Genomic DNA, 17,096 nt, shown 5'->3' on the forward strand with positions numbered 1-17,096 from the left:
TTTTAGTATTAAGCTCAAGTAGCAAAAGGAGTCAACTATAAAAACTGTCATTTTACGTGCTGGAGTTGAGTACCACATTTTAACAAGCCAAACATGGACATGGTTATAGAAGGTAAAGTAAAAACTCAAACTGCTCCGTGCATCAATACCGGTGTGTATATGGTATACCGCCCAGCCCTATGCAAGACCAGTACACCATCTGTGTTCTTTATTCTCTTGTCTAACCAACCACATACTCCAGTACAGGTCTCTCCAACCTTGTTCTTGGAGAGATACTGTCCTGTAGTTTTCACTCAACCCTAATCTAGCACACCTGATTCTAATAATTAGCTTGTTGATAAGCTGAATCAGGTTATTAACAACTGGGGTTGAATTGAAAACCTGTAGTGAGAGCGTACAGGACAGTATCTCTCCAGGAAGGGTTAGACAGCCCCTGTATTAGTAGTCGCCTCTTTACAATGTTTTGTCTTTTTGTTTCAGTTCCAATTATTTTCTTGTAACCATTTCTAACTCTTCTCTGCCATACCATCCTCTCCTGTTTTTCTCTCTCCCTTGTTCATTTGTTCTTCCATCCGTCTTTACAATGATTCCTTCCTCCTTATTTGATCATCCCTCCTTTTTGTCACGTTCATGGCAATTTTCTTTTAGACCACCAAGTTTTTATTTTTGTCGATAACTGCAGGCCAGTCGCAGCCGGAGTCCGAGCAGCACTGAGGCTCAACACCCCCACCTGCCACGCCATCCGTCCAGTGACCGCACGCATCCTGCTCAACTTAACCTCACCTTCACCTCACCCACTCACAGTCACAGGTACGAACCTCAACAGACCGTTCACAGCATTGTGTCCAGTTAGGCACAAAACAGGAGAACTGTTAGTACCACCCTGTTTTACTCTGGTTCAATCTGAATTTGTCCAATTTAGAAACACTGCATTCTGTTTCCCTTTCAAAGCAGTTTGTTACGGTATGCTCTACTGAACATCACCCAGTTCTCACTGGTTTACTGTCCCATTGGTGATCTTTTGAAGCAACACATAAGACTATACGTTGTGTTCAGTATTTTTCTGGATGGTTTGAATTTCTCCTATTTTGTTCTTGAACATTTTCTTCTCGTTCCCCTCTCAGGGTTGGTCCATTCCATTCACCCAAACTGCAATCTCCACCTGCAGCCCACCACGTCCACTCAGGCATCCCATCTAAGCATCAGAGTCCCCAGAAATCAAACTCTACCCTCTCTCCAAAAACCAATGGGCTTCAGACCCACCTTCCAAAGAGCCCTAAACCTACCAAGACCCCCAGTCTGTCAGAGCCTGGCCCAAGCAGTTCCACCACCTCCTTAAAGAAGAAAAATAAGAAACGGCGTCACTCTGAGATGGAAGGCGGAGAGCGAGAGCCAGCACTGGCCTACGTCATCCCAGACATCCCCGCTGAGCCCGAACTGATCGAACCGGCCAGTGAGAGGAAGAGGAGGAAAAGGAGAAAGAAGAGGAAGAGGGAGGAAGAGGATGGAGATGCAGCCGTAGCCGTGAACCACAGGGAAAGGGTTCAGTCTCATCTGGAGGGTTCACCGCCGGCACAAGAGGAGGACTGGTGTCAGGTAGGATCATGGAGACTCAGCCCCCCTGACCAAAGAGCCCTGGAACAACCAAAGCTGCCCCATCCCCAGCCTAAGAGTAAGCTCCAGTTGGTTCCAGTGGTTCTCCAGTGTGATGCGAATCAAGGAGAGCAGAGTATGGACACTGTGACGATGATGAAGAGGAGGAGGAGGAGGAAGAAAAGGAGATTGGAGGAGGGACCGGAGGAAGCAACATTAACACGTTCTGTTTCAGAAAGGTCACTTTGAAATGTTATTGTGATATTCTAGCTAGAAAACGTAGATGCATTACAGAATACTATTACATGTCTGTCTGGTCATGTAGCTTTAGACCTACAGCAGTAAACATGTCAGTTAAAAGGTCCAACGCATCAAAAAGTTACTAAAACATACAGTACCAGTCAACAGTTTGGACACCTACTCATTCCAGGGTTTTTCTTTACATTGTAGAATAATAGTGAAGACATCAACTATGAAATAACACATATGGAATCATGTAGTAACCCAATGTTTTTTTTTTAACAAATCTAAATATATTTGTGGTTCTTCAAATTAGCCATCCATTGCTGTGTTTCTTGGCCTAAGCAAGTCTCTTCTTATTATTGGTGTCCTTTGGTAGTGGTTTCTTTGCAGCAATTCGACCATGAAGACCTGATTCACGGTCTCCTCTGAACAGATGATGTTGAGATGTGTCTGTTACTTGAACTCAGCATTTATTTGGGCTGCAATTTCTGAGGCTGGTAACTCTAATTAACTTATCCTCTGCAGCAGAGGTAAGTCTGGGTCTTCCATTCCTGTGGCGGTCCTCATGAGAGCCAGTTTCATCATAGTGGTTTTTGAGACTGCACTTTAAGAAACTCTAAACATTCTTGACATGTTCCTGATTGACTGACCTTCATGTCTTAAAGTAATGATGGACTGTTTCTCTTTGCTTATTTGAGCTGTTCTTACCATAATATGGACTTGGTCTTTTACCAAATAGGGCTATCTTCTGTATGCCACCCCTACCAGGTCACAACAAAACTGATTGGCTCAAACACATCGAGGAAAGCTATTCCACAAATGTAACTTTTAACAAGGCACACCTGTTAATTGAAAAACATTCCAGGGGACTACCTCCTAAAGCTGGTTGAGAGAATGCCAAGAGTATGCAAAGCTGTCATCAAGGCAACGGGTGGCTACTTTGAAGAATGTCAAATCCCCGCCCCAAAAAGATTTAACACTTTTTGGGGGGAGGGGTTACTACATGATTCCATTTGTTATTTCATAGTGTTAATGTATTCACTATTTTATAATGTAGAAATAAAGAGAATCCATGGAGTGAGTAGGTGTCCAAACTTTTGACTGGTACTGTGTATTAGCTAAATGTATTGGAAGCAACATATAGCATGTATCACTGGGTCAAACCTACCCTGACTAACATGGAATCTTACATGGGAGATATAGGAGAAAATACAACCGAATGTTTAGTTTCTTTGCACATTGACATGTTAAAAATAGAAATCTATATCTTTTTTTTGTGCAGCAGTTCTGGGACGAAGCACACAGTTGTTGAAAACGGCGCTGGGGATTCTACTGCCCCAAAGAAGTTAAAGAAGCGCAGGCTAAAAGAAGAGGTGAAACAGTGGGAGGAAAGCAGACGTTGTTGCTCCGGCGACCAGAAGAGCGACACTGAAGCAGCGGAGGCCCTTCCCAAGAAGGGCACCGTGGAGAGCACCGGTAGACCCACACACCACACACTGCTGCACTGACTGAAGCCAACAGTCCAGTCTTACCCATTTTTACCATAACCTATTTGGCAAAACTTTTCTAAACTCCTTCTCGAATATGATTTCAGGACTTGAACTCCTGTGGGCAATATCTCTTGATTAGGCTCTATCCTTGTTTTGCATTATGTAAATTATGTATACATTCTATTACAGTTCCCAGGGCTCAATTTTTGTTGTTGCATCTGCAAATGTTAAGGTTTTCTGGATTAAAAAAGGGGCAGGTGGTGGGCTTGGCAGGTGGTGGGCGTGGCAGGTGGTGGGCATGGCAGGTGGCGTGTCAATGATTGCTGTCGGCCCCGCCCTCCTGGCTTTGTAGCTGGAAAAAAACATTCCACCGGTTTCCTGCAATTCTACATATTTTTCCATAGAGCTGAGAAATTGTTTTAGTTTTAAAGAAGTTTCCTGTGATTCCATGCATTTTGTCATGGTTACTGCTGTTCTTTTGCTCAAACATAATACACAATGCTGCTAAATTAATTGTTTTGGGAATTTTTATTTCTTCCTGACTGTCACTTTTTATTTTGGTGCTTGTTAGTTCTCAAAGATTATATTATATAAAACTACAGGTCCGTAATCTTTACTAGCTACTTTATTTCTGGTTTTAGTTGTCCCTGGTTGTGAATGTTTCACATCACTCTACTCCTTCCCCCCCAACATAGCTGGAGTGATCGTGTGGGACAGCCAGGTTAAGGATGGCTACAAGCGCTCCAAGGCCCCCGCTGCAGAAGCAGTAGAGGGTGCTCCTGGGGATGGCCCCCACCCAGCCCCCATGGTCTGGGATGGCAAGAGGAGTGGTGGAGTGGTTGAGGAGCTCCTGAAGAACTCTTTGGACAAAGCCTATGGAACCCAAGGTGAGATCTAGAACATAAGACATTCTCAAGGTTGCACTTTACCTCCAGTGGAGTCAAGAAATTGTAATAAAAAGTTGTAGCAAAGTTATTTATGTAGCTAGCTAAGTCTCTCTGGGAGACTAATGGCAGTAGTGGCTCATACTGCTGTTGTGCGTAGCGCTGTAATGACTGAGGGGGGTGGGTGTGTCCAGTCCTCAGCTGGGAGGGAGAGGCATCTGCCATCGGTAGGGATGCCATTGACGACACCCGCGATGCCAGAACCGACATGGTGATTGACGAGTGGGATGAGGACTTTGACAGTGGAAAGGTGAGAGGGCACCCACAGACACACAAGCCCGTGGAAAGCTGTTTTTACATAGTGATTGTTTCAACAGAAGACATTATGTTAAAGGGATACTTTAGTTGTATCTTGTTTTTGACTTACCTAGGATTCTGTTTACATTTTTATCCCGGATATTTAGTAACATCCTGAATCTCCTGGCCTTCCGCTAGAGTCCTAGTGGAAACTGAATGCACCAGTTAGCTCTGCATCTAAAGCATGTGTGAAGGGCTCCTTCTAGCTGAACTATTCCTAGAACCTTGCCTGCACCGCTAACTGGTTCCGGCACGCTTTACCTCTGTTACCTCTGGTCTGAACATTTCTTATGTGTGTATGAGCAGGTGAAGAAAATGAAAAAGTACAAGCGAGAGAAGAGGAGGAGCGGCAATATCTTCCAGAAGATCCAGAACCGGCGGAGCATGTGGTCGGTCACACCCGGCGCCAAGAAGACCGGCTTTGGATACCGTCACTGAGAGCCGACCAGAATGGATGTTTGGATACAGTCACTGAGAGCCAACCAGAATGGATGTTTGGATACTGTCACTGAGAGCCAACCAGAATGGATGTTTGGATACTGTCACTGAGAGCCAACCAGAATGGATGTTTGGATACTGTCACTGAGAGCCAACCAGAATGGATGTTTGGATACAGTCACTGAGAGCCAACCAGAATGGATGTTTGGATACAGTCACTGAGAGCCAACCAGAATGGATGTTTGGATACAGGCACTGAGAGCCAACCAGAATGGATGTTTGGATACCGTCACTGAGAGCCAACCAGAATGGATGTTTGGATACCGTCACTGAGAGCCAACCAGAATGGATGTTTGGATACAGTCACTGAGAGCCAACCAGAATGGATGTTTGGCCACATACAGTACAACTGAACTGGAGTGATGACACGTGACACCACTGTAACAATGTGAATCTTTTTTTAATTGCTTGGCGGTTCATACCCTGATTGCAATACGAGAGACCATGGCCAGTTGACAGAACAACACATCTTTGATCTGTGCTGGTCTCTTCACTATAGAACTTACCGCAAGTCTTCCTTTGATGACCGAGTCTGGTGAGCTGACCAACATGGGCTGTGATGTTACCACCGTCAGCCAGGGTTCAGCAACAATGAGTTGACCATTGCTTCTAAACCGTTGTCTCAGATGGATATGAAAATATTGTTCAGTCAATGGTGCTCAAGCTGCTCATGAATATGATGGATTTACAGTACTGTGATGAGCTTCCATCTGTGGTAATAACATGACACTATGTTATGTTATGAATTCAGAACAAGTCATGTCAGGAATTCTCATATTTGTACATTTTACATGGTTGGGCTACTCTAGGAGACGGTTCTGGGGTTTTCTAGCCGGTATCAAAGGATGTGGCATGCACCATATAGCATTTATCTGTGTGAAAGGCTGAGGTGAGAGATTTTGTATAATGTATGCTAGATAACCCTTACCCATCAGCTAAATGTATTGAAACCTATGAGGGAGACACTTGGGTTGTGTTCAGGTGGGCGAAACGTTCAGAACTTAACTTGAATTATATTAATGTAATGATTAGAGCTGAAATGACTTCCTATAGAAAATCATTGTGTTCTACACAATCTATTTCTCTGAACATTCTAAAATGTTGCAACCAGTGATTTAGTGTAAAAAAAAAAATTGGTTGGTTGGTAAACGTTGATCGCCGCTCTTGCTGAGTAAAGCAACACTCCCTATATGTTCAATGCATTTTCCCGCAAATGGTGGGTAAACGCTCGGGCAAAATAAAAAAACATGCGTAAATGACATTTCCGTGCGTTTACCCTCTATTACACCACTGGTTACAACCGCTGTGCTGACTGCTGACTGGGCGATCTGCAGGACAGTGGGCCAATAGAGGTGAATACTGTTCTCCTGACTCATATGGCCTATTCTGGATGTGAAGACATGTGGTGACCATCTCGCGCTGATCACCATCGGCACAATCACCAAGTCACCTTTAAAAGATCCCAAACATGGACAGGACTGCAGAGGGTGAAGCCATCATAACTGATATGCTTTATTCCCAAACTCTCTTTTAGTTTGGGAATGATTGATACTTTTATGGTTTTATGGTTTCTTATTCTGTGTGATTTCTTTGCCACAATGCCTTCTTCGTATGTTCTACATGACCTGATAAAACTGACCCACTGTGGCTGCTGCTGACACATTTACATATTCTGATTCTACTGTTATTTTACAAGCATGAATTTGGAGGGGGAAACAGTCACACGCCTGTCCCACGCAGACTAAAGGCCTCCATCTTTAGGTTAATCTGATTGATTATTGTATGCGTGATGGTGGTATTTGAAGTTTCCTATATCAGAATATTCAGTTCTGCGTCCCTAACAGAATTTTTTTTTTTTTTCCTTTCCTGAGTGAATTTGACGGTTCTGAAGATGTAATTTGGTAGATGTGTCAGAATAGAAAATGTCATGGTCAATTAACACCAAGTGATGCTGGAATATGAATTGCCCCGACATCAGCTAATTGCAAAGTTCATAGGCGGATGTCTCTACCCCCAGGTCAAGTTGGGGACTGTAACGATAACGTCAAGGCTTTGCCTGTTTGTAATACCACATAATCCACTTTTTAATGGATTAGGCATATCATTGTTTCATCTGCTTTCTAATCCATTGGCTCTCCTTTCTGGTCAATAGTCCCATTCTGTTTTGCAAAAGAGGGTATGAGAGTGATTCTGGGGTGGGTGGGTTGAATTGGGAACTTTTTTCAACCCTAGACATCTACAGTAGGTCATGAGTGGAGCTAATTGCTCACCTCTTCTGCGTGTCATTCCCAAAAAGTCCTTGGTCCCTGGTCTCTAACTAAAAGTTGTGTTGGAGCATTACTAAACGATGGTCACCATCACCAGCTCCCTGGTCGCTAACTAAAAGTTGTGTTGGTGACCATTGTTTAGTAATGCTCCATCTCCAGGTCCCTGGTCGCTAACTAAAAGTTGTGTTGGTGACCATTGTTTAGTAATGCTCCATCTCCAGGTCCCTGGTCTCTAACTGTGTTGGTGACCATCATTTAGTAATGCTCCATCTCCAGTGGACTTCAGCTTTGTTGTGCATCATGTGTTTTCTGAATGAATTTTGGGCCTCAATATGAACCAACAGTTCTTTCTTTGTGTGTTCTATCCCAGATAAAGAGTTGCATGTAGGCTGGTCCCAGATCTGTTTGTGTGGTTTGGCCAACACCTATGGCCATTGTAAATGTTGGAAATGCAGCACAGACATCTGGGGCCAGGCTAGATTACATACGTTGCCCCAGGCATTGTTAGTTTGAAGTTGATGTATATGCTATTAGTACATGACCATTGTCCCAATCTGTACTCTCTCTATGCAAATCACCCACAGACAGTCCAACTAACTGGTCATCTGGAACCTGATGTACCCAGCCATCCCCCAACCTTTACAACTCTCATGTTCAACCAACCTTCTAGCCAAGTCAACATTTTATTACACACCACCACCATTTTTATCCTGTTTTCTACCAGTGTATTTGGGCGGGGGGGTGAAAACATGGGATCTTCCACTTTATCTGGGCACTGATTTTGATAAATAGATTATAAATGCTAGTCATTAAACAAAAGCGCTTGGCCAGTGTAGAAGAATGTACAGTCCGCCTGGTGTTTCCCAAGCTTTTCCCATCATCCCTGTGTAGACTTAGCCTTTACAAACCATCCGGATCTGATCGGCTACACGGAAACAGAATGCAAGCTTGTGAGATCAGGATGATTCGTACGAGGCTAGTGTAGTTCTAGCCACCCATTGACTTTCATTCTGGAGATGTCAGCTTAAACAGTATAGTTAATTGATAATGTTAAATAATTTAAAGACACTTTTCACAAATTTTTAATGTGTTATAAAAAAAATACAGATGAAATCTGTATTTGGATTGGTGGGGGGTTGTGAAACTTTAAATAGGTGCGTGTTTCATACGATGACACCTTGTTACTGTAGTGTCATACAGTACGAGAGCGGTGTCATCACCAGTTCCATTGAATGTGTTTAATGTTGACTGTGAAATGAGCTTTAGGACATGTTCGATTCTCAAGGAAACTGACACGAGGACATTATACTGGTGTGACTGATCCACGTCATATTTGCATTGGTGGTTCTATACTTTGCACCGCCTTTTCAGACCAAGGAGAGACATTTCATAATGAAAAGTGACTCTTACCAAAATGGATCATGTAATTAGCTATACAGGTGCAATAAAGTTGTGACTTTGTGAATAGGGGTCTGGTCTTGCTTCTTTGTTAGTAGAACATATGAATATATTCTACTAACCATCAAAAGCCTGGATGGAATATCAGACTGCATTTGAATTGTTATATGGCCTCCTACAGTGCATTTGGGAAGTATTCAGACCCCTTCACTTTCTCCACATTTTGTTATGTTACAGCCTTCAATCTACACACAGGTTTAGATATTTTTTATAATGTTTTTTAAAACATACCTTTTATGAAAATAAGTATTAAGACCCTTTGCTATGAGACTTAAAATTAAACTCTGGTGCATCCTGTTTCCATTGATCATCCTTGATGTTTCTACAACTTGATTGGAGTCCACCTGTGGTAAATTCAATTGATTGGACATGATTTGGATAGGTACACACCTGTCTATATAAAGGTCCAGTTGACAGTGCATGTCAGAGCAAAAATCAAGCCATGTGGTCAAAGGAATTGTCTGTAGAGCTCTGAGACAGGATTGTGTGGAGGCATAGGTCTGGGGAAGGGTACCAAAACATTTCTGCAGCATTGAAGGTCTCAAAAACAGTGGCCTTCTTAAATGAAAGAAGTTTGGAACCACCAAGACTACCTATCGGGGGAGAAGGGCCTTGGTCTGGGAGGTGACCAAGAAGCCGATGGTCACTGACAGAGTTCCTCTGTGGAGTTGGAAGATCCTTCCAGAAGGACACCCATCTCTGCAGCACTCCATCAATCAGGCTGTTATGGTAGAGTAGCCAGACGGAAGCCACTTCTCAGTAAAAGGAAAATGACAGCTCGCTTGGCGTTAGCTGAAAGGCACCTAAAGGACTCTCAGACCATGAGAAACTAGAATCTCTGCTCTGGTGAAACCAATTATGAACTCTCTGGCCTGAATGCCAAGTGTCACATCTGGAGGAAACCAGGCACCGCTCATCACCTGGCTAATACCATCCTTACAGTGAAGCATGGTGGTGGCAGCATCATGCTGTGGGGATGTTTTTCAGCGACAGGAACTGGGAGACTAGTCAGGAATGAGGGAAGGATGAATGGAGTACAGAGAGATCATTGATGAAAACCTCCTCTAGAGCACTCAGGACCTCAGACTGGGGCAAAGGTTCATCTTCCAACAGGACAACAACCATAAGCACACAGCCAAGACAACACAGGAGTGGCTTCAGGACAAGTCTCAATGTCCTTGAGTGGCCCACCAGAGCCCGGATTTGAACCTGATTGAACATCTCTGGAAAGACCTGAAAATAGCTGTGCAGCAATGCTCCCCATCTAGTCTGACCCAGCTTGAGAGGATATGCAGAGAAGAATGCGAGAAACTCCCCGAATACAGGTGTGCCAAGCTTGTAGCGTCATACCCAAGAAGAATCGAGGCTGTAATCTCTGCATATGTACAGAGTAAAGGGTCTGAATACTTTCTGAAATGTGATATTTCCTTTTTTTCTCCCCTATTTATAAGCAAAAATGTTGAAATTCTTGTTTTTTCTTTGTCATTGTGGGTATTGTGTGTAGATTAGGGGGGGGGGGGGCGCATTTAATCAATTTTAGAATAAGGCTTTAACAACAAAATGTGGAAAAAGTCAAGTGGTCTGAATACTTCCGAATGTACTGTCATTTTACAGTGTCATCAAAGTCTGAATATTAACATGGGATCTCATATATTTCACTAAATAATGCATGGCACCGGCATCATGCAGGTGCAACGAAACATTTATTTCTGAGCCAATTGTGTTAGTTATTCACAATAGTAAACATGTAAATGAGTAAATGAGTAAAAGGCATAGTATCTGACATTAAGTTATAGCGCGTGACATCATCTCTGAAAGGAGGGGCCATGATCGTGCGGTTTCTCTGGATGGATTGATGTTCTCAAAGCTCTGCCTGCATACCTAGCTACTCTACATAACTTACAACCGATTCACTTTCAGCAGGAATAGAAGAAATATGAAAAAACGTGTTCTAATCAGTTGGGGACTTTAGGGAGGGGTACATCCAGGCAGACTGACAACCGGACACGCGTGGGCGGTCGTGTTGGAGATATCGGCTGCAGCAGAGGGAGCGCAAGAAACTGAAGCCTACAGCAGCATCAGTATGGATGGGGAGAATTATGGTAGGTTGTTTATCTTTCCGTCACTTCATATAGATAACGCATACTCACGCGTGTAAACACCTGTCTACAGTAAACATGACCGTTAATTCAGTGTTAGGTTTAAAGCGTTCGCTTCTAGGCTTACCAAAAGCCATGATCTGCGCGTGATGATGAACACACAAGTCGACCAGATTCATATCACGCTACATACAGTTCCGATGTGTCAAGTTCAAGATTGGCGGAAGTTGTTTAGGCTACCTGATGAACAGCACAGGTAGTCTGGTCGGAATTCATGGGCTATAAAAAGACATGCTGAATTATTGAACATCATGGTGGTGAAGCTTTGCGCCAGGGATGAAGATGGGAAATGTTCCATAGGGAACCATATACATTTGTATCTATATCGGCACTCAAAGCAGGGCTCCTTTGATTTCAATGGGACTCCCAGGGACTCCATTTTTAAAAATATATATATATGAAAGCATTGTTTTTATAGAAAAACTGAATGAATACGAATAAATATGCTAAAGTTTTGTCAGATTCTTCGTTAAATGGCATCAATACATAGATGCATTCAGAAAGTATTCAGACCCCTTCACCTTTTCCACATGTTACGTTACAGCCTTATTCTAAAATGTGTTAAATACAAATAGTCTTCATTAACCTACACACAATACCCCATAATCACAAAGCAAACGTTTTTTGGAAATTGTGGCAAATTTATAAAAAATACAAAACATAAATGCCTTATTTACATAAGTATTCAGACCCTTTGCTATGAGACTTGAAATTGAGCTCAGGTGCACTCTGTTTCCATTGATAATCCTTGAGATGTTTCTACAACTTGATTGTAGTCCACTTGAGGTATATTCAATTGATTAGACACCTGTCTATATAAGGTCCCACAGTTGACAGTACATGTCAGAGCACAAACCAAGCCATGAGGTTGAAGGAATTGTCCGTAGAGCTCCTAGACAGGATTGTGTCGAGGCACAGATCTGGGGGAAGGGTACCAAAAAATGTCTGCAGCATTGAAGGTCCCCAAGAACACAGTGGCCTCCATCATTCTTAAATGGAAGAAGTTTGGAACCACCAAGACTCTTCCTAGAGCTGGCTACCTGGCCAAACTGAGCAATAAGGGGAGAAGGGCCTTGGTCATGGAGGTGACCAAGAACCAGATGGTCACTCTGATAGAGTTCCTGTGTGGAGATGGGAGAATCTTCCAGAAGAACAACCATTTCTGTTGCACTGCACCAAACAGGCCTTTATGGTAGGGTGGCCAGACGGAAGCCACTCCTCAGTAAAGGAATATGCCAAAAGGCACCTAAAGGACTCTCAGACCATGAGAAACCAGATGATCTGCTCTGATGAAACCAAGATAGAACTCTTTGGCCTGAATGCCAAGCGTCACGTCTGGAGGAAACCAGGCACCACTCATCACCTGGCCAATGCCATCCCTACGGTGAAGCACGGTGGTGGCAGCATCATACTGTGGGGATGTTTTTCAGCGGCAGGGACTAGGAGACTAGTCAGGTGGAGGGAAATGTGAACGGAGCAAAGTACAGAGAGATCCTTGATGAAAACCTGGTCCAGAGCACTCAGGACCTAAGCACACAGCCAAGACAACACGAGTGGATTCGGGACAAGACTCAATGTCCTTGAGTGGCCCAGCAATGCTCCCCATCCAACCTGACAGAGCTTGAGAGGATCTCTGGATCTGCAGAGAAGAATGGGAGAAAGTCCCCAAATACAGGTGTGACAAGCTAGTAGTTCATACCCAAGAAGACTCCAGGCTGTAATCGCTGCTAAAGGTGCTTGAACAAAGTACTGAGTAAAGGGGTCTGAACTTGTGTAAATGTAATATTTTAATAAGTTTGCAAAAATGTCTAAACCCATTTTTGCTTTGTCATTATGCGGTATTGTGTGTAGATTGATGAGGAAAAAACAACCTATTTAATCCATTTTAGAATAAGGTAGTAAAGTAACAAAATGTGGAAAAAGTCAAGAGGTCTGAATACTTTCTGAATGCACTGTATAGGCTGGGTGTTGCTTCAGTCCAGCCATATACTAGTCAGGTGATGCATGCACCAGATAAACAAGCCCCAGTGTAAACTGATCTCTTTACAGGAAGTTAAATGCTATGCATGAGATCATCTCACACTTCAGGAGAGTCATCCATGATGATGTCATTCCTTGACTCCATCGGGTCGTCATCATGCTCCTGATTATGGAGACTTGATTATGTCAATGATTTATTAGTTAGCTTGCTGATTCCCTAATGCATCTGAAAATAGAAGCTGGTGGCTGCAATGGCCTCATTGCAAGATATCATTTGCTGTTTTTGTCTCAGTGGGAGTGGTGTGTTGGCTGTAGATGATTGTTTACTGTCTTAGTGGGAGTGGTGTGTTGGCTGTAGAGGGCTGTTACTGTCTTAGTGGGAGTGGTGTGTTGGCTGTTACTGTCTCAGTGGGAGTGGTGTGTTGGCTGTTACTGTCTCAGTGGGAGTGGTGTGTTGGCTGTTACTGTCTCAGTGGGAGTGGTGTGTTGGCTGTAGACGACTTTACTGTCTTAGTGGGAGTGGTGTGTTGGCTGTAGATGACTTTACTGTCTTAGTGGGAGTGGTGTGTTGGCTGTAGAGGACTGTTACTGTCTTAGTGGGAGTGGTGTGTTGGCTGTAGAGGACTGTTACTGTCTTAGTGGGAGTGGTGTGTTGGCTGTTACTGTCTCAGTGGGAGTGGTGTGTTGGCTGTAGAGGACTGTTACTGTCTCAGTGGGAGTGGTGTGTTGGCTGTTACTGTCTCAGTGGGAGTGGTGTGTTGGCTGTAGACGACTTTACTGTCTTAGTGGGAGTGGTGTGTTGGCTGTAGATGACTTTACTGTCTTAGTGGGAGTGGTGTGTTGGCTGTAGAGGACTGTTACTGTCTTAGTGGGAGTGGTGTGTTGGCTGTTACTGTCTCAGTGGGAGTGGTGTGTTGGCTGTAGAGGACTGTTACTGCCTCAGTGGGAGTGGTGTGTTGGCTGTTACTGTCTCAGTGGGAGTGGTGTGTTGGCTGTAGAGGACTGTTACTGTCTCAGTGGGAGTGGTGTGTTGGCTGTAGAGGACTGTTACTGTCTCAGTAGGAGTGGTGTGTTGGCTATAGAGGACTGTTACTGTCTTAGTGGTGTTGGTTGTAGAGGACTGTTACTGCCTCAGTGGGAGTGGTGTGTTGGCTGTTACTGTCTCAGTGGGAGTAGTGTGTTGGCTGTAGAGGACTGTTACTGTCTCAGTGGGAGTGGTGTGTTGGCTGTTACTGTCTCAGTGGGAGTGGTGTGTTGGCTGTTACTGTCTCAGTGGGAGTGGTGTGTTGGCTGTTACTGTCTCAGTGGGAGTGGTGTGTTGGCTGTTACTGTCTCAGTGGGAGTGGTGTGTTGGCTGTTTCTGTCTCAGTGGGAGTGGTGTGTTGGCTGTTTCTGTCTCAGTGGGAGTGGTGTGTTGGCTGTTTCTGTCTCAGTGGGAGTGGTGTGTTGGCTGTTTCTGTCTCAGTGGGAGTGGTGTGTTGGCTGTTACTGTCTCAGTGGGAGTGGTGTGTTGGCTGTAGAGGACTGTTACTGTCTCAGTGGGAGTGGTGTGTTGGCTGTTACTGTCTCAGTGGGAGTGGTGCGTTGGCTGTAGAGGACTGTTACTGTCTCAGTGGGAGTGGTGTGTTGGCTGTTACTGTCTCAGTGGGAGTGGTGTGTTGGCTGTAGAGGACTGTTTCTGTCTCAGTGGGAGTGGTGTGTTGACTGTTTCTGTCTCAGTGGGAGTGGTGTGTTGACTGTTTCTGTCTCAGTGGGAGTGGTGTGTTGGCTGTTACTGTCTCAGTGGGAGTGGTGTGTTGGCTGTTACTGTCTCAGTGGGAGTGGTGTGTTGGCTGTTACTGTCTCAGTGGGAGTGGTGTGTTGACTGTTTCTGTCTCAGTGGGAGTGGTGTGTTGACTGTTTCTGTCTCAGTGGGAGTGGTTTGTTGACTGTTTCTGTCTCAGTGGGAGTGGTGTGTTGACTGTTTCTGTCTCAGTGGGAGTGGTGTGTTGGCTGTTTCTGTCCACGTATTCATTTAATAGACCTGAGAGACAGGGGAGGTTCAGGGTCCTCCCACTACGCTACCATCTGTCACTTATCTGACCGTTTGTGCTGCATGCTTTATTGCTTTACGGTTGTACTTTTCCTTGAGTCCCCCGTCATGAGGCATATAAACACATAACATGACATACAGCAGCTTAAGTCATGAGCAGTCGTATCAGTTGAAGTTGAGAAATTACAACAGACTTTATAGTGACACAACAATGTAGGTTAGGTCAGCAAACTGGTTCAGCTAATTCATGGCCTGTGTCATGACAGTGTAAAATAAGTCTTGTCTTTAGTTGACACCAACAGTCATGATTGGCAACTGTTATGTCATTGTTATGCCAGTCTAATGTAGGCCTTATGACAGGGGGTTCAATTAAAATATGACTTTACTTATGTAATAATGAGCTGTGATGTGACGAATAAGAGAGACAGGATGTAGGAATGTAGTCAGCACATTTAGACCCACTCAGTGTCCCTGACACTCCTCAGCTACGTCCCAAATGGGACCCTAATCCCTACATAGTGCACGATATAGGGAATAGGGTGCCATTTGGGACACAACCCTCTTGTCAAAACCACTGGTAAGAATGTCATATCATCATCCTCTTTCTGGAATGCATTTGGATTATTCAGCATAACTATAGGCTCCCGAGAGAGGATAAAAGTAATCCTTGCTTTCGCTCAAGAATAGTGTGTGTGTGTGTGTGTGTGTTTTAATCTAGTCAGACAAAGAAATATTGTTTAGCCTAGTTGTATATTTTATGTTGCATCTTCAGAGAATATGTTCTCAGTCTGTTGCCATCCTTTCCTGGGTCTCCTTATGTAACGGATGTGAAACGCTAGCTTAGTTAGCGGTGGTGCGCACTAAATAGTGTTTCAATAGGTGACGTCACTTGCTCTGAGACCTTGAAGTAGTAGTTCCCCTTGCTCTGCAAGGGCCGCGGCTTTTGTGGAGCGATGGGTAACGATGCTTCGTGGGTGACTGTTGTTGATGTGTTGTTGTTGATGTGTGCAGAGGGTCCCTGGTTCGCGCCCGGGTATGGACGGTCTAAAGTTATACTGTTACACTTACTTACTCTGCAGAGGGGGATGTTGCTAGGTACCCACCGTCAACCCTTTCTAGCCCTCTCAGGACACCAGACCTTTTTATGCATGGCTGTGCTGCTTAATTTAGCATTCGCTTCCACACCGTCTTGTGTTACTTTTATGACATACGACCTTCATGACTTTGACTATGTTCCGTAGCCTAGTGGAAAGGAGCGTTGGGCCAGTAACCGAAAGGTTGCTCGTTTGAATCCCAAGCCAGCAAAAAATATATATATTGCCCTTGAGCAAGGCGTTTAACCCTAATTGCTCCAGGGTTGCCGTTGATCATGGCTGACCCTGGCTGTGACCCCACTCTCTGAGGGTGTTGGGATATGGGGGAAAAAACACATTTACAATTCACACTTCTAACATGTGAAATACTCAAATAGAACAAATATAAGCGAGTGCCTGTATTTGTCCTATTTCACTATTACATGTGTGAATTGGACATTTGTTTTTGCACTTTACCACATTGTGATGTCAGAGAAACGTTATAGTGCATTGTTTCTTTCGCCATATCAACAAGGTTTTAGTCCGTTGCTACTTTATCATTTCAGTATTACTTTATAGACGCAGTAAAGAGGTCAATGGAATGCAGACTGTGGGGGATAGAAGACGGATGCCGGATTGGCACACATTCAACAAATCTGATCTAACAATGTGGATATTCATCAAATCCTTCATGACTGATGTATTGTAACAGGCCCACAATGTGGATATTCATCAAATCCTTCATGACTGATGTATTGTAACAGGCCCACAATGTGGATATTCATCAAATCCGTCATGACTGATGTATTGTAACAGGCCCACAATGTGGATATTCATCAAATCCTTCATGACTGATGTATTGTAACAGGCCCACAATGTGGATATTCATCAAATCCTTCATGACTGATGTATTGTAACAGGCCCACAATGTGGATATTCATCAAATCCGTCATGACTGATGTATTGTAACAGGCCCACAATGTGGATATTCATCAAATCCTTCATGACTGATGTATTGTAACAGGCCCACAATGTGGATATTCACCAAATCCTTCATGACTG

General features: G+C 44.0%; 2 protein-coding genes across 5 annotated transcripts in view; both read left to right on the forward strand.

Annotated features, from left to right (window-relative positions):
• The first annotated feature begins 646 nt into the window (after positions 1-646).
• LOC109877059 (ubiquitin carboxyl-terminal hydrolase 36-like) lies at positions 647-8,797 on the forward strand. 4 transcript variants are annotated; one of them, XR_004207742.1, is made up of 7 exons: positions 647-810; positions 1,125-1,832; positions 3,119-3,312; positions 4,022-4,213; positions 4,405-4,520; positions 4,874-7,553; positions 7,609-8,797. XR_004207742.1 is itself a non-coding variant. In XM_031816547.1 (6 exons), exons 2-6 carry the CDS (start codon positions 1,372-1,374, stop codon positions 5,003-5,005), a joined length of 1,095 nt encoding a protein of 364 aa, XP_031672407.1. In that variant the 5' UTR covers positions 647-810; positions 1,125-1,371; the 3' UTR covers positions 5,006-8,797. The 4 variants fall into 4 exon arrangements, 2 of the variants coding, with proteins under 2 accessions (XP_031672407.1, XP_031672408.1); XR_004207743.1 differs by having other exon boundaries at positions 4,874-7,491; XM_031816547.1 differs by having other exon boundaries at positions 4,874-8,797.
• Positions 8,798-10,621: 1,824 nt separating this feature from the next.
• LOC109879557 (cytohesin-1) overlaps positions 10,622-17,096 on the forward strand; it is a 118,650-nt gene continuing 112,175 nt past the window's right edge. Inside the window, exon 1 of the mRNA XM_031816551.1 lies at positions 10,622-10,892. Coding sequence (XP_031672411.1) covers positions 10,874-10,892 — 19 coding nt within the window. The 5' untranslated portion in view covers positions 10,622-10,873. The remainder of the gene's footprint in view (positions 10,893-17,096) is intronic.

The sequence above is a fragment of the Oncorhynchus kisutch genome, unplaced genomic scaffold, assembly GCF_002021735.2.
Source record: "Oncorhynchus kisutch isolate 150728-3 unplaced genomic scaffold, Okis_V2 scaffold819, whole genome shotgun sequence".
NCBI lineage: Eukaryota > Metazoa > Chordata > Actinopteri > Salmoniformes > Salmonidae > Oncorhynchus > Oncorhynchus kisutch.